The 21483-nt window shown below is 47.3% G+C and overlaps 1 protein-coding gene across 1 annotated transcript; it reads right to left on the reverse strand.

The window, feature by feature from the left end:
- Positions 1–3640: 3640 nt before the first annotated feature.
- SMOX (spermine oxidase) lies at positions 3641–20726 on the reverse strand (the record flags this gene model as incomplete). Its single annotated transcript, XM_009869072.1, has 4 exons — positions 20492–20726; positions 15202–15428; positions 6949–7122; positions 3641–4340 (listed from the first exon to the last, which is right to left on the reverse strand). Coding segments are annotated over exons 1-4 (1309 nt in total), but the record flags the coding sequence as incomplete, so codon positions are not given.
- Positions 20727–21483: the final 757 nt, after the last annotated feature.

Raw genomic sequence — 21483 nt, forward strand, 5'->3', positions numbered from 1 at the left:
CTTCCAAACCCAACATTCTGTGATTCTATGACCTTGTACCGCCTGTGCAAGCAGGTCAGGATAACACAAGCTCTGATCCTGAAACACTGTTTGCAAGACAGAAACTACAAAGACCAAGAGGGCCACACTCGTTCAAGGAACGTATTTAATTGTACTTTCTCGATCTGCTTTTACATAGATGGCTAAACACGTGCCTTTGCCTACAGATAAAAGCAATTTCTAAGTTTCCACTGTTCAAAGAGAGCTAAAACAGCCAAAAAAGGTTCCTAGCCTTCAGCAAAATAGGAGGGTCTATATCTTAATGCCACAGATTTCCACTTGTGGAGTTACACAAGATAACTCCATGTGACTCAAACAATCCTGTCTTTGTTCAACTACTGGGAACTAAAGGGTTATCAAGGACTGGACCAGGCTGCCCAGGGCAGTGGTTGAATCACCATCCCTGGATGTGTTATAAAGCCGTCTAGATGCGGTGCTCAGGGACATGGTTTAGAAGTGGGCCTGGCAGAGTTAGATAACGGTTTTCAACAGATTTTTTGTTTATGGGCTGATTATGAGACACAAGATTATCATAAAACCAACTCACAAATCTAAATAAAGACACCCCAACTCAGCTGCTGACCTGAGAGCGGAGTATCTAAGACCCCATGAAGGCCAACAGAGATCTGTGGTACTACCCAGGTCTACGGAGGGGTGTCGGGGTATCCCAGGCACCTACCTGGGGCTGGCATATGTGATGCAGAACTGAAAGAGATCTGTTCCCCTCTAGAAAAATAGCTGGAGGACAGGGAGGACAACTCAGGGCATCTCTAGCCACAGCTTGACAAGTCAGAGAGTCCTTCAGAGGGGAGCAGACCTGTAATTATTCCTTCTGGCTTCTAACCCTCGGAGCTTAGCCAACGAAGAAAGCAGAGCAAGATTTCCAATTGTTCGAAGGCGTCCCATTTAATCAGATTTAGAGGATGCTGCTTTTCAGCTGTCCAGTTGTGAAAAGCACCAGTCAATGGTTCTTAGGTTAGAAGAATCCTCGGAGCTTTTCACAGCAAAGCCAGATAAGCCACAACACTAACCTGCACGTGAAATCTAAGGTCACGGAGGCAGATCAACTCATCTCAGAGAGAAATTCTCCATGTGAAGTTAACACCGAGTGTAAAAGAATAGTTCGAACACAGGACTGGTCTAACATGCTCTGAAGGCAAAGTCTCCACGAGTAACAGACTGGGAAAACACATCTGAAGATGGAAACCCACCAGGTAATGCATTCAGTCTTTTAACAGAGTAAGAAATAAGAACACTGGAGGGTTTATAACCAGAGCACGAAAGCTACAAAAGGCAAAGGGAACATTAAAAGGCTCCCGCTACCTCCTTTCATTACGGAATACAACGGCCTCTCTATACTCAGTAGAGAAAAGCTTCTTCAGAAGATGTCACAGAGCACCAAGTGAGGTCTGGAAGATCTGAAGTGCCTTACAGAAGAGCCATTCATTCCACTGAGCTTAAGATCCTAGAAGGATGAGCTTTCCAGCTCCGTTAGCTGACTTATATGAAGGTGGGTGCTGGGAAAACCTTTAAAATCCAGGTTTGCTGGTGCTAATTGGGCCAGGGGAGCCCAGTCATTTCCAGAAACGACTACAGTTAGATCACAGAGGGAAAAGCTATTTTGACCCCCGAGCTGGTCCAACCCACTCTCCCAGCAAAACAGGTTAGTGAGGAAAACAGTAGGTGCATGGAGAGCTGAGGCTGCCTCTGTTATATCAGCCCATCTGGCACCTGGTCCAGATGAGCTTTGATGTATTGTTGCTTCTGTGAACCTGCTCGGGAAAACAAAAGCAAGAATAAAAGGATAAACCCAGCTCCCTTAGCAAGGCCAACCTGGAAGATCTGCGAAAAGGTTTTCTACAAGCTAACAAGCTTTTGGGGCAACAAAAAGTAGAACAGGTCACGTTGTGGAATGGGTCCTCCAAGAAAAGGTTTTCTTCTTGCAGTTCTGAGCAGCGATGTTTGGACAAATGTTTGTTGCAGGGCAAGGTGCTGGGAAACTCAGTCTGAAATTCTCCGGGGTTTGACAGGCCAAGATTAGCAGAGGGCTGAGACAGAGCTCACAGTGCTGAAGAGGCTGACGGACAGTGACCAGGTGCAGCATCAGCTGGAAGAGCAACTGCAGCACATACCGATGACCCAGCGCCAACAGATTTCCATCCTGGGAGGAACGGAGGAACATCCAACGCACGCCAGTAACAATAATAGTGAAGGAGCCCAAGAAGGAAGTTTGCCAGATGAGAGTAAACTCTCCCTCTAAGAAAGACCCAAAGAGCCAAATTCCCACTGATGAACAAAGCTGTTTGGGTTTTTTTAATTATTGGGGTTTTTTTTAAAAAAAAAGAGGTCTTAAGCAAGAGAGCTGCAGCAAACGAGGTTGTTTATATGCTCTGTGAGACGCCAGCAACGGAAGGACGTGGCCTTAAAGAGCCTCCTGCTACGCCTGCGTGGAGCTGCAGTTGCCCTGCTGAGATCAGACGACACGTATGTGTCGCAACCCAACGTGGGGATACCCAACACCACGGAAAACAAACAGCTCGGGAGGCAGGAGCTGCCTCGAGTTGAGCGTTCACCGATTCCTCCTCTACACAAGCTACGCTTGTGAAGGCAAATTTCTCCAGTTGATTGGAGGTCTGTGGACAAGAGGTAAGGCTGGAAACCCACTGGGTATTGAGATTTGGCTTACATGAGCTGCCAGGAAGACATCAAGAGCTTAATCACAGGACCCATCTCTAGAATAGCACAAATACATCTGATCTTGGAGGATCCTGCTCTTATACTTGCTTATAATTAGATATAAATTCAGAATCTTTAATTCAAGATTGCCAACGAGTCAACCACTATTTCTTTCAGCATTACTACCTTATGTGTGTGCTTGGACAGTGTCTTCCATCAGGATCTCAAAGACCTCCACAGATATAAAAAGCCTTTCTCTTGGGAGGGTGTGCAACCTCCAGAGAAGTGACTGCAGACAAAGGTGCAGCAAGATTAAGTACCCTTACTCCTTGTGATTTCATGTTGGATTTTCTCAGTGTAACACACCTGAGATCTGTCTTGCTCCAACTGCTGCCTTTAATGTGGCCTGTGAACAGTAAAGGGGAAATCTGTGAAATCTAGGAAATTTAAAGTGAGGTACCCAAAAAATGGGGACTTTCAACATCAATGGATTCTTTGAAATTTAGGCCAATGAGACTTCCATGTAGCCTCACATAAGCCAGGGATGCAATTCAACCCCCTCAGCTGGTCTAAACGGGTTCAAGCCCTCTCGCTCTACAATTTCCCAGCTGAGATGAGTCCTCAGGAGCTGCTGTACCTGACAGCTCCAGCTGCTGAAGAGTTATTTGCGATTAAATAAAGCAGAGGATGCGGAATCCTCGAGCAGCTTCCCGAGCTGCTTATCAGCCCCTCTGCATAAACAGCTTTCAGGCACACCCCAGCAGGAGGCACGGCTGGAAGCACACGCACCGTCCCTTCAAAGCGACATCAAATGCCAAAGAGCTAAAAATGACTTCAGTGCGTTTCCGTCCCGGCGGTTATTCAACACCCCAGCCCCGCTCTCCCTCTCATCTCCACCCACCAAAGGAACCAGAGCACAGCTGACCTGTAAATTTACGGAGCATTTCGGTGCAGGTTTCTGCCACCGTCTCGTCATCGCACTTCTCCATAATCAAAGCCTCTTCTCCACAGATCCAGCCACTCAGGACATGGCCATACCTCTCCGGTGGGTAGAGTACGTCGAAGCTGCAGATCTTCTTGTACCACAGATCCTCAGGGTAAGTCAAGCTCTCACTCTCCGCCTCATCTTCCCAGACAAACTGGATGCTGTTGCATTCGGAGCTCCAAAAAGGCTCTTCAAACTCCAGGAAAATCTTGTCGGTTGTATTGATCCCCAGTTTCTCGATGGCCATCACCTTCTCCTCGGGCAAGCGGGGATGAAACAGGCTCTCGTGGCGTTTCTTCAAGACTCCCAGGGACACAGTCACAATGACGTGGTCAGCTGGGATGAACTCACAGTCCTCGCACTCTACGAAGACATCAGAGCCCTTGTCCTCCTCGGGGAGGTCACTGTTGTGGTCAGCCACCCTCTCAATCTCCTTGCTGACCGACTGGTTCCAGTGGATGCATTTGACTGGCTTGCGGAGCTGAATGACAGACTCGGGAATGGAGCGGGCCAAAATCTCCACGATTTTAATGAAACCGCAAGGAATGACGTGATGAGCCCCAGGGATTTCGGTCCATTCCCCAAATTCACTGAGCGAGACTTCATCCATGCTGTGGGAGCTGCTCTCACAACTCTCTACCTACAGGAAAGCAACACAAAAAGCAACATTGCCACAGAGAAACTCCTTTTACTACAGCACAACGTTGCAAAGGCTCAAAGGAGCTGCACAAGCCGGGAGTCCTGAATCTCACTCTTAAACCACATTATTTTTCCTAGTAAAGAACTGTTTGGCCATAGGATCTGACAAAATCAATCCTTAGCCTTCCTTCCAACCAGAGAAATCATTTCGTCATGGTCATAAGCTGCCTCAGCTTCGGCTGCATCATCCATGGTTGCATCATCCAGAGTTCAATGATGATGTCTTCACTTCTGCATGACTCTGGGTTACAGTTCTGACTGTTTTCTATCCTTTAAAACTTCTATCTTTCCATCATTTAAAACTCCAGCCACCAGGAGCTGGCTGCTTGGTGCTCCGACAACAGAAGCTGGAGCCATGTTAATCAGATGCTGTTCCCAATGTTAATAAATGTTTCCACGAGGAGCCATGAAAAACTTTTGGCAGCTACTTCCGACATCTGCAGCTTTCAATGTGCTGTCAAACAGTCAGCAAGCGGCAAGCCAACAGTCTGCTGGAGGCGAGAGGACCCAGCGCAGAAGGAACGGAAGGAGACAGAAAAGGAAAATGCCGAGATGTGAGACGTTTGCACTTGACGGGATTATCAAAGCTTTAGATTTGGGACCTGTTGGTTAATGTTTGCAGGAGTATTAGGCATGGCTGCAGCTTCCAACAACCCCTGGAACAAAGGCAGGATGTTTGGCCCGTCTTGTGATAAAGTTTCTAATGCTGATACTGATGCACAGGACACAATGATCTTTAAAATGCTCAAATCACCGGAGTCACAATGATTTGAACACTAATTCTTCAGGCATTTTAGGCAAAGGGAACATTACAGCTCCCTGCCTGACCCTTTGGCCAATTTTCCAGGCCTTTCCACATTTTAGTGACCCTGTTTGGAAACCTGGCAAGCCTAGAGCCTCTCCCTGCAGAGCATCCTGGTTCAGGACAGGAATCTGTGCTGGGCTAGAAGGTGAAGCAAACAAGTCAAAGTTGTACTAAATAGTTTCTAGGCTGCTCCAGGGACTGTACTGGCAAAAAACTGGTTGCCCCTTCCCCGTCATCGCCCAGTGACTCCAGTGAGGACAGAGCAGGCACAACTACTTGGCCAGGCTGCCAGCAGTTAGGTCTTGAAGAAGACCTATCCTCCGAGTCTGCTGTGGTGCCACCCTCCCCAAGGGCTGAGCGAGCACTTTCCAGCACTCCCTCAGCGTCAGTTCTGTCGGCCCACACCACCAATCCCACACCTCAGGTCACACAACGGGCCGCTCATCCTCCCTGGATGCTCCAGCAGGACCCTCAAGTTTACGAAGGTAACAAACAGTGACAGCTATTGGATTCTTTCAGCCATGAAGGAAAAATGGCAGGGAGGAAAACCAAGGCTACAGCTTGCCTGAGACACCAGCTAATCCCCACTCTCTCAGCACTCACTGATCTGATAGCCTTAAGTATCAGAGGCTTTGTTGTTCTCAGGTATTTACACATGAGAAGGGGATTTGCAAGACTTGCAGAAAAGGCTCTGGCTGGGGCAACCTGTAGCAGCCACAGAAATAACCACCAGGAAAAGCAGAGCTACGTCAAATGACTAAAACCGCCTGCACGGGCGATGTTAGATGGGTAACACAAGAACCAGTCTTCACGTGGGAGTTGTGGAGGTGTCCTGCGATAGAAGCTTTCGGGTTAGGACACTGAGGTACCAGAACAGCGCTCAGGATGCCTGGGTTCAAATCTCAGCTTCATCACATTTCTCCTGTGTGACTCCTTATGCCTTTATTTCTCTTTGTTTCAGCCTCCTATATGTAAAGAGTGAATACCACACACTTACCCCCATCCCAGAGCGCTGCTTGCCTCCCCTGCCTCCCTTCATAAGCCTTTAAGTCATTATAATTGAAATAGGAATGACTGTTACGCTTTACTTGATACAGCACTAAGTCCTCATCCCACAGAGATCTTGTTTAGGCTGTGGCATTGAGGAGATAAAAAGAACCAGGGAAGCCACCAGGAAAGACGATTAGGACATGGATTTGTACAATCCATCATTGATTTCAACACTTTTCCTTCAAAATGCTCTCTAGGGATTTCTTTGGGAAATTACTAGAATCAAAGTTACACTTCTGGTCTCTGAGATAATGATGGAGGCAGAAGTGAGTAAACAACTCTCAGGCAGGATCATGGGGCCCCAGGTGTAAGGCACAAGACAAGATGTTACTGAAAAACCTGAAAATAGAGTAGCTTCAGGTGGTAAGAAAACATTCAATCACACCAGAAAATTTAACAGGAACTAGGAAAGCCCCTCCTAATTAGAAAGCTGGAAGTTTAAGGCATGAAGAAGAAAAAATACGAAGAGAAAAGGCATTATTTCTTGCAGCCCGCTGTCTTTGGATATGCCTCATGAGAAAAAGCTCTCAATACAAACACAAACAGCCCCAGCTGCAGGAGACCACAGAAAGCAAGTCCTCGGCGACAGGCAAGGCTCAGCCGGGTGTCTGAGGTTCGAGATCTGTCTGCTCTTAGTTAAAACAAGACAAAAAAAACAAAACAAAAGAACCCAAGCAATGATGTGCACGCACACCTTAAGGTACTGCTGGATCATGGCTAGTTTCAGCCTCTTGACGGCCTCCGTGTCATCCGGATCGGCCTTGACTCGTTTGCGCACGACGTCCCGTGTGAAGACGCCCACACTGTTCTGGCTCTCGGCATTGACTGGTTTACCTCGTTGGAAGAATTCTTGAGTCAGGTTATAGACCTGCCAGAGAGACAACACAGAACGATGGACAACGTGACCCGCAGCAGAATGCAAGCCCCAAGCAGGGTGCTCTTCCCTCCACACAAACCCATCACGCTCAGGTCTCCTTCTCTTGCTAAATTTAGAGATCAGTTTTGGCAGTTTATTGCCTGCTCTGCTCCAGCACCACATCAAGTTGCACCCAGACAGCAAGGAGCAACACTTCCCTCCAGGCAAAGAGAACCACCCTTACTCACCTGCACCAGTCTAGTTACTATTAAGTCACCAAGTTACAATTAATATTACTTTTTTCACTCCAGCATGCCTGGTCTATCACTTGCAGAAGACTGAGTGAGGCAGTCCTGCCATTTTCAGTAGCTAAAGCCTGGTTTTGACCCGCTGTTTATAGACGTTGGAAGAAGAATCAGAGCACAGAGCACCTCTACAGAGCAGGCTTGGGTTTGCCACACAGAATTTCAGCCTCTGCTGAGCAGAGTCACAGCCTGACTTAGCCCCTGCCTCCATCCCAGGTCTACAGGGAGCAAACTCAAGCAGCAAGAGGAAAAATGTTTTCACTGTGCGGGTGCCGGAGCCCTGGCCCAGGCTGCCCAGAGAGGGTGTGGAGTCTCCTGCTCTGGAGACTTTCCAACCCGCCTGGACACGTTCCTGTGGGGCTGCCCTGGGGGATCCTGCTCTGGCAGGGGGTTGGACTGGGAGATCTTTCGAGGTTCCTTCCAACCCCAAACATTCTGTGATTCTGTGACCCATGTCCTTCCACGCTTCTGGCAATAAGGGACCAGTTCTTTTCCCACTGGGATGCCTCAGGCGCCGACTCTGTCTCTAAAACCTTCCTCAGGTTGCAGAGCTCACTCTAACCTGGCACCAGCCCTTCCAGTCACACCATTGTTGTTATTTAGCAATAAAGCCCAGGAATTCGCTAGGATGTGGGAATTCAGTTTCATAGTTACTCTTCTGTGGTTCCCTGAAAAATAGGAAGCAGCTGACACAGGCTTAGCAAGGGAATGTGGTAGGCACACTCGTTTTACTCGCTGAGCACAAGACAGGTACAGAGCCGTCCTTAGCAGCCCCACCAGCAATCAGCCTGAGAAAGACTCACAACAAACCCCCTCATCTGACCATTATTTTTTTTTTTTCAAATCCACTTTTCCACAGTAGAAGCTACTTAGAAGCAAGAAAACAGCCATCCACCTTGGCCATCTGTTCGGGGCTGTCTGGAGCAATCAGTCCTTCTGTCTGTAACGTTGCCAGAAGAGCCGGCAAGTTGAATCACAGCCCTCCATTTCCATGGAAAAAAATAAAAAAAAAATCTCTGAGGAATCTTTTAACATAGGAAAGCTTTTAAAACATGCCTCCCAGAAGCACAACTCATCCCATTAATGACCTGTTTGTCCAGGATGAGTCACTTTGTCATTTCACAGAGGTGCACAATATTTTCATAAGCAGACAGGCAAAATCCCTGCTTGGCAAGCTTTTCCTGACAAAGATGGTTTGATTACAATTCATGACCTTTTCTTTGGAGGTAGATCCTTCAGACACAACAAGAAGTTCAACTCAGAAGTTAATGCCTGGTGGGAAGCTAGCAGAACTGTGGTAGCTTCTCCTTCAAAGGCTCCTAGAGCTTCCCATTTTCTGCTGATGTGGCTAAGTCCCCATGTTCCCACTCCAATTCTCTCCAGAAGCTTGTTTTTTTCCTCTTGGGTTTTACGAATAAAGTGAATTTCAGGAGGCAAAATAGAGGGATGACGAGGAAAGGGAGGTGGTGAGAGAAAACTGCATAGGAGCGGTAGGAGTGAATGGAGAAAGATGAGTAGATAAATAAGGAGGAAACTGAGTAAGTGAAAGAGTGAAAAAAATGGGAAAATGTACAAAACCAAAGAAATAATCACCAGAAAAATGAGTGGAACTGGTAAAGGAGAGATTTGCAGACACTGACTGAGATGCAGCCTTTCCAAGGAGATTTCCAGACAAGAAAGGCAAAAACCAACCCCTACAAGAAATGAAGGCTTCCTGCAGAGGAAAGGAACCAGCGTCTTCTCTGTTCCCCGATGCCAAAAGCTCTCTGGCAGTTTCAACACCCCACGGGCCTCGGGCCCGCCGCTTTGCGAGGCGCAAACCACTTCCAGCAAGCCGCGAGCCGCGCAGACCTTGCGTCAGCGAAACGCAGCTCAGCTTTCATAAGCCGATTGCGCGCTCTAAGCAGCTAACGCGCTCACAGGACAAGCAAAGCTGTGTTAAAACCCGGCTGCCATTTGGCCAAAAGGCTAAGCGAGCCACGGGGATGTTTTTATTAACCATTGTCTTCTTCGTCGCCCAACGGAGAGGAGAGCAGAAAGGCAGGGCGCTCTGCGCCGCAAACGTCGAGTCAAGTCCTATCTATGTCATCCCATTGATGGGGCAGCAGGGAAGCATAATCACCATCAGGATTTATCTCTTTTTTCGCTCAGAATGCCTGATATTTCCTCTTTTTTTTCTTCTTGGGGGCACTAAAGCATTTGATGAAGACAGAAGGCAAGAAAGAAGAAGAAGCAAGAGGAGAAACAACAGCAAGTCCGTTGTCATAACGAAAGACTCAGAAAAGATGCTCAAAATGTACACGTGCAGCAAAAAAATACCACATAAGAACCTACGGAAAAGTCCCATTTAAGGTAGATTTCTTAATGCCTGGAGTTTCCTTCTCCAGGGGAAGCTGCTCATAATAACAGAAACCATCATCGTGTATATGGGACCAGCTCTGAGGTCACCGAGAACAGGGATTTGTGAGATTTGAAAACAGATTCTCCTTCAAATATTCCACCACGAAGCGATGACAGAAGGGTTCCTGTCAGAGTTCAAGTGGGCTTTCTCTCAAAGATCCTGTCAAAAAGGCAGCATCAAGAACAACCTGAAAGATTCTGCCGATTTTCTGGTGAACCCTCCAAATTATCCAAATTATCCGTGTGTCTGAGCCCATCAGTAGGAGAGATACACCGGGTACAGTCCAGACTCATCTACCCTTTCTGTTATCACAAACCTGATACAAGGAGGAAGGGGAAAAAAAAAAAGAAAAAAAAAAAAGAACAGACTGTATCAGCTCCCAGCTCCTACCACTGGCAAACTCACATCCCAGTAGAAGCACCTAATCATTTCTCACCCTCTGAGTTTGGGCAGAACAACTGACCTCAGAAATCTGTCTGCAAGAACCATCAGCAGAAGCAAAATACACAGAATGTCGCAAAAGACTATTTATTCTAAGCAGATTTCCTTCCCTTGTTCAGAGGGTTCACATACAACCCTGCAGGGAAATGAGGCTGGAGGTCAGAAATTAAAAAAGTGTGAATTGCATGGCCATTTTGGCTTCATTTTTGGTTTATGTCTTCTGTCTTCTTTCTGCCCTACCGGGGTCTCTGCAGAGACCATGGCTGTCCCCTCTGTTACCTCCAGGCTTCCACCTACCCGTTTTTACGATATACGTGCTCCTCCACCACAGGAAGAGGCAGCCTCTTAGGAAGAGCAAACCTAAATAAAGAAGTTTCTCAGCCCTGAAGGAGGTCAGGAAAGCACATCCCAATCCACGCTCCTTCCTGTCCGCGCCGGTGACGATCCGTAGCATTGTCTTTTTCCTCTCGCTTGGCTTAAAAACCGCAGTGACTTAATCCTCGGGCGATAAAAAAAAACCCCGAAGGAGATAGGTTTGTGCTGTTACCAGGCCAGACATCTGTCAGTGCAATAGAGGGGCAGGGAGGGAACCGTGACTCTCGGTGGCCCTTTGGTCCTGCTTTCCACGATAACGCGAGGCACTGGAGCTTAATTGGGGCTGGCACGAAGCCCAGCACAGGGCGGGGGTGAGAAGGGTGGAAAACTTTGTCATTCTCTGGCTGCATCCCTCCCCCAGAAGCTGTGCAGCGCACAGCAGAGAGCTCACAGATAACAAGGCCATTAATTAGCTGACTGTTCAAGCAAGGGTTCCCGTGAAGCAGGTCTTTAGGGACCAAATCCTTACTGAAAAGCCTAAGTAAAAATAAGCAGTTTTTTTTCTAAATCAGGCTGGCTGATGGACTGTGAAATTCTTCAGCAGGCAAACCAGTGTGATTTTTTTACCATTTTTTTTTCACCTGCATTTAACTTGCCAAGCTCATCCCCTCCCTCACACCCTTCACTAACACCTGGGAGTTAGCCCTAAATGCCTCTTCGGTGCAAAAAATGCGGATTTAGCAGGGACAGAAGATCAGCTCTTGAGCTGGGCTGTACAAAGTCACGTTTTCCCAGCAGTTATATGCACACAGACACCAAAGCTGCAGACGTTCCACTCAAAGGTCACACTCCTGTCCCTCTTCTGAGGGTCACACAGACATGGTATAAGCAGACAGAGACCAAAATCCTCCTCCCAAGCCCCAGGATTCCCCTAATTATCCTAGCAGGGGTGGAGAGGAAGGTGGGAAGGTTATAAATATGTGTCATGGACATCATATCCTGGGGAACCTTCTGATGCCAGGGCCCTCTTCCTTTGGGAGAGGGAGCAAAGGGACTGAGGATGGGGCTGAGCGATGCCAGCCCTGCCCAACTTGAAGGACAGCCTTAAAACGACAGCGGCTGGCGAGCTCTCCCACCAACAGCAGGCTCAACGCCCGCTCTCATGGGCATCACTTGGCAACACGAGGTTGGAAATCCAGGTAGCTGCTCCTGCAGGACTCGAGACCTTCCCCACAGGCGTTGCCGAGTTTTCTCAGTGCCCTCAGGAAGGGGGATTCAGTGCCCTCCCTCACAAGCTCGTGATAGAACAGCTCGACTGACATCTCAGCAGCCTCTCACAGGGACCTTTCCGCTACAGAAATGAAGAGCTGAGGACTCTTACCGCTGCCTTTCTTGTAACCAAATAAAGGCTTCTGTGAGGAATCCCTACAGCGATCAAAAATTCAGGCTACTGCAAACAAAAAAGCAGCAAAAACTTGTAATGAAGCAGAAGAAGCCAGCCAAAAAAGATTGGACAAGTGCCCAGAAACAAGCATAAGGACTTTCCAAACGAACCAGCGAGCCAAAGCTCGGGAGGTACGGGGGTGCCTCGCCTTTCACACCAGGGAAATTCAGCACACGGGTGAAGTTTCACCTCATTGGGCTCCGGCTTCAGCGACTCCACAGGTGCAACACCCAAGGGAGTCCCGCTGAGCTTTGCATCCCCTGTGGTTTGGTGTCCAGACGCCAAGATCACTGGGACTCGAGAGCCACAGGTGGAGAAGGAGAGCAGGAGGCACACGCTCAAGCCCAAGTGTGCTTGAAAAACCCTGACAAATTCAGCCCCGTTCTTTCAGCACTGCATTTTCCACTGTTACTGCCAGTCCTCGATTAGGCTTCACATCCATCAGGGGGTTGCCGAATAGTTTCAGTGTGGTTTTATTTATTTTTTTTCTTATTTCTCAAGTTGGGACCAACCTGTGCTATTGCACCCTCTTCTAAAGGAGGCAGCTATGAGGCAGCGAAGGAGACTGAGCCCAGGATCTAGGGATCTGTACGATGGCTTTTCATCCTGCACAACTTCAAGATTTCCTCTCAAAAACCTGCCTCCTCAATAAAGAAAAAAAAAAAAGATGTGGAACTCAAGATTGAATTCCCACCGTCCTTCCCCAGCACAGCCAGCCAGGACGGAAAAGAAGATGGAACAGACTCTAATGAAAGTGCTGGAGGAGCGAGGGGACTCCACAAATCACCAAAGAGAAACGTCTCAGGTAGACTCAGCGTGTGTAAACAGAACGTTGCCTGCACCTTACGCTGGAGGAGAAGATCCTGCAAGCCACACACCTGCTGCACGTGCTCCTGACTGCCCACCCACTGGGGCACTTGTATTTCATCCTTTTTTAACCAGAGATCTTCAGGAGATTACGTAGCTCGCCTTAATTCCCACTTTTCAGGGAAGAACTCGCAGTCAGCTGTCTGAAATCACTAAGGATCATCTAATCTGACACCGCTGAGAGGCCGGGACACGAAGCTCAACAAAACCATGAGCTGCTCCTGCAAGAAATTCCAGCACGCTTTGAAGGAAAACAGAGAAAGCACCTCCCCAGCAACAGCAATTAGAGGTTGGCTGATGTCCTCTGCTTGGCTTAAGCCATCCCTTACATGTTTTTTAATCACCGAGAGTAGCTACAGACATTTTTGCAATCCATAAATGTGAAAGCCTTCTCCGTCTCCTAGCAATAAAGATATCCTGTGGCAACGATAAGCTAATTACGCGTTGCGTAAAGAAGATTAACTTTTAATGTGTTGTTCTCTCATGTCACCGGCTGCCCCCGCTTTAAAAGAAAGCATAGATTTACCAAATTAATCATTTCTAAAACACTGGCACCTTGCTGTAGCCTTTTATCGGCTGTATCTCAGAGCTAAGTAGCTCTCATCTTCATATTCTCGTTTCAGAGCCTGCCTGCTGCTGACACCCTCCCTTTGCTGGAGATTTGCCTTTCGTCTTTGAGACAGGATGATCTCCGAGCGCTGCGTGCCGTTTGGCAGGGTTCCATTTACATAAATAACGCTGCTCACTGCAGGATTTTCACTTACTCCCTCTCTCTCTTTTCTAGTCTGTTCATCTTGCTCCACACACATCTCACCTGTCTTTTTTTTTTTTTTTTTTCCCTGGCTGGCGCTGGTTCTATCTTCAATCCAGTCACACATAAAAGTTGTTCTGGCCAATTTTGTCCACCTGCATTTGTCCAAGAAGAAGTCCCTCCCTGTCAAGGGTTGCTAACTTCTTTCCACCATGAGGCTTCTTCGAAATTCTTACTACTCTTCTCCAAAACTGCAATGACTCTGTGCCAGAACGGATGCCAGGACGACGGCAACAGTCCTTTCGAACAAAAAAGTTTCTGCTCCCCAATCAGTTCTCGATAACTTTTTGCAGGCTGACAACTTGTCTCTTGGTGGCTCACAGGCATATTTTTAAACAGAAAGTATGCAAGAATAAGCCGAATCTAATGCATGTTTAGCCCAAGCATGCGTGTTTAGCACTGGTACAGTTCACTGCAAGATGAAAATCTGAAAATCTAGCGACAGTCTGACGGAAATAACGTTTTCCTCCTTTTTTTGGTAACCTACTGAGGTATCACGTTACTTGGAGGACTAGAGACATCCTGCACTGACCCTCCCTGAAATGTACTTCATAAGCGACATAAAAAAACTCGTGGAGAATAAGTAAAATCAGCTTTGGCAAGCCTCCTTCTTTCACTTCATCCCGCTAAGGCCAAATCTTCTTAGTGAAAGCAGATCGAGCTAATACCCATCTTTCAAATGTGTTCAACACACAAACCAGTGAGAAACCTCTGCAAGAAACAGCCGGGTGGCTGCAGCAGCACGAAGTTACATGAGAGTAAATGTGGCCTTTTTTGTGTAAAATCTGCTCAATGCTTTTTTTTAGCAAAGCTTGATCTCTCCACTAAACCTGCATTTTCATTTCCACCTTGCAGGTTTCTACTTCATATTTTTCAGTTCTACATCTGCAGTGAGTTGGTTGGCTCTTCTGTGACGTGCTGAGGCCCCCACCTATGAAGAACTGAAGAGGGCACCACTGAACATTGAACAAAAGAAGTGTCAATAACCTTAAATTCAAGCGCACGCTGGACTGAGCCTATCAGAAAAGATGTTCCTTTCCTCCTGATGCAAGAAAACTCGCAGCTCCTACGACACTGCGCCGACTTTGGCACGCTACGCAGCACACTACGGTATTTATAACATCCATAAAACGTCACAAGGCTACAATATTTAGCTGGTTGTTGCTAAGGTTTTAGGTTCTACTTTGTTTAGTAATTTGAGCCCTCCCTTACCCTTTTAATTAAGCAGCAACTTTCTAGAGCAAACGATTGGATCTCCCCAGCGATAGTTGCTGGGAGCGATTAAATTGATGACAAATGTGGAAAGATTGTCCTTCCTAACAACAGCGAGTTAATCCCACATCACAGATAAATGCGCTGTAGTTACGCAGATGAGAGCAAACTAAATGCGGGGGTTTGGCAAAGAATTTAAAGACATGACTGGTTTTCTACCAGAACGTTACAACTGTTAAAAGGACCCAGCGTTTCAGGCGAATCTACAAGCTGCTCAAGCAGCTGGAATACCAACCTCGTTGTATAAATCACTGAATTCTTCAACCACATCTTTCGGGATCCTTTGCCCGTTGTTGGTAAGGTGATAAGCCACCCCATTCTTGGAGTAAAGACTGATCCGGCCAACGCTTCTCTCGCCATCAGTAGTCTCTTCGAGTAAACCATTGTCTTCTGCTAGATGATAGACTGGGTTTCCATGTGAACCATGAATCCACGTAGCTCCCAGTTCAAAAGTGGCGTGCCCTGCAGCAGAGTAAGCCAAGCAGACCAGTTAGGGAAGACAATTTTTCCGAAAGCCCCAAACAAACCGTACATGCGCAAAACCAGAACAACTGTTCAAGGACACCACAGGTCACAATCTCACTGCAGCAAGCTTTCTCCATCAGACAAGCGTTTCTCAAACCAGTCCTTCAGGATAAAAGCTTAGACAGTGCTAGAAGGACGGGATGTTCCCAGTAAAGACACATCACAGTGACACACCTCTGATACTTAAGGCAAAATTCAGAATCTCCCAGGTTCCCAGTTCTTATCACTGTCGTTGCCAGCTGCTCTGTCCTTGCTGCTTGGTCTTTCTAAATCATCATCTCCAAACCTGAGCTTAAGAACGTGACAAGCAAGCAGAGAATGTACTGCTGGTGCTGCCATGGGCTAGTGAAGAGGGTGTGGGAAGGAAAAGAGCTGTAAGACGCCACAGGTACATATAGGATGTATAGGAATACTTACATAAATATTAAAGTCGCAGGGAAATAATAGAGAACCTAAAGACTTGAAATATCCACTGTACTCAAGAGGAGGGGATGGATACACAGACGCAGGAAGAAAAGCATCTACAGCAGGGAAATACAGAGGAAAAAAAAACTGGATTGCCCTGAGACAGCAACACTGGCCTGCGTGCTGAACCTTGTGCTTAAAAATGTGTTATTTACAAACATGTTTCACATTAACTGCAACAGCAAAACACATTTCTGTTCCCCAAATGACTAAATAGGTTATATTTTTTATTTATGCCTCCGAAGACTTAAGTCAGCTTCTTTAGACAAAGATGCACGGTCAGGTGAAACACCAAATGCATTTGGGTCAGCCCCGCTCTCTCCCTTCTTTCAGCAAACTGGGTTTGCCCCAGGGCTCTGACCACCCCGGAGCCAGCGCTGCCACGCCAGGGCTGTAAACCCAGGGAGATGTTCAGCAGCTGAAAGGAGGTGCTAAAAATAAGCTCAGCTCATGTCCCCCACCCATATTTTCACCAAGTTGAAGCTGTGTTCCCCGAGCGGCCCAGCCAACGCTGTGCAATTCGCTCCGCAGAGGTGTGTGAACGCCTGATTAAGTGGGAGAATTAATGGGATCCTGCTTGTTGAAGCAAGGATCGTGTGGTGACCAGTCGCCATAGATTGTTTAACATGTAAATATACGCTCAGGCAGGGAGACACGGCACCATCGTGCCGTAACGCAGCCCGGCTTAACAGGTGAAAGCTCCAAGACACGCTGTTCTCCAGCCAAGTTTCTGCTCCCAAGGGAAGCTCCACGTATCTTGTTTTTCATCCAGGAGCATCCCGACCGCCCTTCAAAATACATGCTTGAGAGCGAAAGATTTCTCCGTGTGCCTGGAAGGGAAGCGTGCGGCACCGAGTCACCGACGCGTGAATATTTCAGGTGCCGCAAACGCCGCAGCGCTCCCCGGGCTGGCGGAAATGACTGCTGCACGTTGGCAGCCAAAGGTACAACAGCTCATAAATACTGCACGTGGCAGTCACCTCGTTAAGAGTATCCGCCCGCGAGTCGTCACCCGCCACACCAGCAGCAGGAACACCGCCGGCTGCTTTCCGGCAGGAGCTCGCTCTCCGCTGCGCTAACAATCCCCCCGTGTACAGATCTTGTTTATTCCTCCAAAGGAAAATAAAATAAAATAAAATATGCCAACAGGTCCCGCTGCATTTGTGCTCGGTAACAACTGCAATGTGTTCCGAGCTCTCCCGTTTTCAGCAGCCGTGCGGAATATAATCGCTGAGCAACGAATTAAAAATAGTCCTTTTTGCCTGTCATGCTCAGAAACTTGCCATCATCACTGCCAAGCAGATAAGTCAGTTGTTCCGTGGTACAAGTTACATGATAGATTATTTAGAAATATTAAAAAACATATTTTTTAAAAAAAATTACTTTCAGGGCCTTTCAAAGATTTTAGCTTCAATATTAATCTCCTTTGAATGAATCATCTAATATTAAAAAAAATAGAAAAAAATCTGCTTCCTACTCTGTGCGTATAGTTACTGAAACACAAGTGTCCTGGTTTGAGCTAAAAAGAATCAATTTTGTTCAGTGATTTTTACTTTCCAGCTCAGTTCTGAGAGGCTGCACGCTCTGAAGGCAGCAGCGTGGTTTTGCAGACAGTGTGTGCCGCTGGCAGTGATCACACCTGATGTTACAGTCACTGCCTGGCTCTGGGATGCAGAAAGGCTCTGGCTGATACTGATTCCCACAGTGACCCAGGCACTGCTGGCTCGTGTGCCGCGCTGGGGGTGCTGGAAAGTAAAACAACCTCAAGGAAGTAAAAGGTTTCACCTCTGCAGAGTTACAGACCGGACAAGTGACCAGCAAGAGTGTTCCATTCCGTATACGTCATAGTCACTATAAATTCAGTCATCACGAGAGTTTCTGCACTTATTTTTCTGCAGTGGCCGGTGTCCAGGGAGGGCTCCGTGCAATCTCCTGCTTTTGATCTGGATCCCAAGTTCCTGAATCCAGCTCCCTGTATCCAGCTCCCGCTGAGCCTGGGGCTGCCCTGGTGCCTCCTGCTCTGCAGCACCACTGGGGACTGATACCGGGGGTGGGGTCGGGTTCAATGTTGGGCTTATATATAGGTGTATATAGTTCTTTATTTTTATCATTTCACTATTATTTCCAGTATTATTTCATTAAAGCTGTTCTAGTTTTTCTTTTCTAGCCCATAAGTCTCTCTGCCTCATTCCCTTTTCCTTCCCATCTGGGGGGAGAAGGGGTTAGAGAGTGTCTGTCCGTGTTTAGCGGCCGCCCCAGCCCTAACCCGCGACAACAAGGAGCAGCCAACAGCAGTAACACCACACCAGCAATTTTTCCAAAGGAACGCACAGATTGAGTATCCAGCCTTCCAAATCCACAGAGGAACACCTACACTTCCCTTTGCAGCCCCGACTACCCCTTGGGCACCCTGTCATGGAACATCTGCAGTGGCTACAGCTGTTACAGGTGATGGACAAGGAACACATTTACAGCCCACAAATGCACAAACCCTCTGCCTCACTCAGAGCCCACAAACCCTTCGCCGCACTCGTGCTAAAGATGATGAACCAAACCTCTGCAAATCCAAATTATTTACTGAGTGGCAACGTATTCTGTGCAGCTGAGGAAAAATCCCGTCGCCTGCGAGTCACGGCGTGGCTCAGCGAGGGTGGGAGTCTCAGGATAAAACCACGAGAGGGGGCCACCGCTAAGTCTGTCAAAGATTTAATTCAGATCTTCAGTCAAGGGTGCAGAGTTGTGGCCAGAGAAGTTTAACATTAAATGCCATTTAGACAAGTGCATCAGAATGGTTGTATGTTGAAAAAAACCTAAGAACCACTTCCAGAAGAAAACACAGCCCAGAACCATGCTGCCCTTTCACTCTCGTACCAGGGAATAAGAAAGACCTGAGTACGTGCTGCTTCTGAAGATTTTACCACCTAAAAGAGCTCTAAAATCATTTGGTTAAAGGGCACGTGAATCTGCAAAAGGGCCTAAACACGGACCCACCTCGGGAGAGAACTGCAGTCCTTACCCACACAGGAGAATTTTGAGTTTGCAGAAGACGAGGCAGACAGTTTGTAGCTTTAAGAAATGTATTAAAAAGACTTTGAATCCCAGTCTTCTGCTCTCCAATTAACAGTGACATCTACAAACTGCAAGATCTCCACCAGGCTGAAAAGCCTGCTCTTGTCTCACACAAATCAAGTGTTAACAAGCAGGACGCAGCTTCCCAGCAAAGGCAAAGGGACGAGTAAGCGACGAAGGTGGCCAAAGGTGAGAGAAGCCGGTTTCCATTCGAGCACAACAAAAACTACTCCACAGGTGCACTGCCAAAACGATACACTGCTCCCTGAAGATTTCAGGTCTTTAACACTTCCCTCCTCCCACAGACATAATCCAGGATATTTTTAACACAGTGCATTGTGAGTAAAGGACACACTTCCCATTCCAACCTCGATGCCAAGTCTCAGCGGAACGTAAAGTGCCCGACTCAAACTCTGGAGATTCGCCTTGTCCGACTGCCTTTTCATTCATTTCCCTTCTAAAAGTTCATAGGATGTTGCTGTTTATTTACTGCGGTAACTTCATCGAGTAAAATACAGCAAGTGATGTAAGCACCTGGCGAATAAAATACAAAGGAGGGCAGCAAGAGGCCAAAGTTAATGAATACAGAGAGCAGGATCGGAACCAGAACTAGTTCATTGAAATGAGGAAGGCAACTCAGAAAAAGCAAAGAGCTTTTTGCCTCCTGCAGAGAAGAGAGACAGGCAATGCCCTTCTAGATACCTGGTAAAGTTTCATTGACTGCTGTGCCGCAAAGGGCAACGTCTGTTGCAGTAATTTTGCATTTAGAGATTTTACAAGCCCTCCCAATTGACATGAGATTAAAATAGCCGGCGTCTGCACCTTCGTGACACACGGAGAAAGGAAGCCACAGAGGTAGGGAAGCTGCAAATCAGGATGAAAGGATACATTGAAGAGGTTTTTCCAGCAGCCTGATTCACAGTAAATCAGTCTGCGGCAAATGAATGGGGCTATTTGTGAAACAGAATAGCTCGGAGCTTGCCCCTTTGCAAGCGATTTAAGTCGCTGAGATCAGCCCTTCACTAGCTGGAAGATTTACTGACTGCTCCTCGTCAAGAGTCAAGCTTGAAAACGCTGGTGGAAACCATCTCGATACAGTTATTCAAGCAGAGAAGGCTTCTCACAGACCCGTTACACAGAGCTCTTCCCACACGAGTAAAAACCATCACCAAGGTCTCATCATCTATATGGATTTTACAGAAATACGGTTTTGGAGCAGTCCTCCCTCCAAAGAGTTAGATGAGGTAGCAAACCCACAAACCCTGAAAGGGGTCCAGGGCTTGATAGTCCCGGGAACACCACACATTTTGCATGTGTGTGTCTGAAGAAAAAAAAAAAAAAAAAAGGAAAAAAATAAAAACCACCTCACATTTCCACGGTCACATTAACCTAGCGACAGTACAAAGCCTTGCCAGCAGAATAAAGCAAGCCCAACAGGTTCCTCCCCAAAAAAATGCCGCTCTTACCAAGTTTCACGCTTTGCACGCGGCCTCCGATTCGGTCGGTCGCCTCAAGGATAGTTACATCCGTGAAACCGCTTTCCAAGAGCGCTTTCGCTGCCGACAGGCCCGCAAGCCCAGCACCGATAATTACTATTCGAGGCTGTCGTTTTCTCCGTAGGCCACTACTAAGAGGATCATCCGTGCTGTCTGCAGATATTTCACAACTTTGCATGCCGTCCAAGCTCTCTTTCTAAGGAACCTAGGGAAAAAAAAAGCAGACAAGCGTGTTCAGGGAGTGCGGCTCAAAGTTTTCCTCTGCAGTTAAAAGTCTCACGGAAGCCTACACAAAAAAAAATAAAAACAACCAAGTCCAGCAAGAAAGAAAGAAAGAAAACTTGTGAATTAGACCCAGCCTTCCAAATGGGATGTGAGGTAAGGATAACTGAGGTCAAATGAGGATGCAACAACTTTTTTGCCTGGAGCACCAGTACTGGCAACTCCAGCAATCTCCACCCTTTTGTACCATGTCGGCTATTTTCAGAGAAGGCAAAGGATTTTCAAACTCCCACCTCTTTATATAACCTCCAAAAGTGGCGATTTTGTGGTAAAGACTTGAAAAAGAAAACCACATGCTCAGCGCTGACAAGCCCCACAACAGAGAGATGGAGCTTCACTTTGCTTCGGTGGCAACCACAAAAGCACAAGCTTCAGACCACGTAACCACGGGACTAGGTAAGAGAGGATTTAGCTCAAAGCTCGGCGATCAGATATCAAAGCAGTCATTACAGAAATGGTACAGACAGAGAAACGGTTCAAACGACGAAAGCCAACAAGGGCCAGTTTTAAAAAAAAAATTAAATGAAAAATAAAACGTCACACTGCAGCCCCTTGAGCCAACGTCGTCCTGCCACATCAGGATCAGCTTCGGTCTTTGATGAAGAGAGGTTCAAACCCACACCAGCCCTGACAAGTCCAACTCTTCCTCCACCCACCCAAGGCATCCGTCTGCTCTTCCG

Source organism: Apaloderma vittatum, unplaced genomic scaffold (assembly GCF_000703405.1).
Source record: "Apaloderma vittatum isolate BGI_N311 unplaced genomic scaffold, ASM70340v1 scaffold3315, whole genome shotgun sequence".
NCBI lineage: Eukaryota > Metazoa > Chordata > Aves > Trogoniformes > Trogonidae > Apaloderma > Apaloderma vittatum.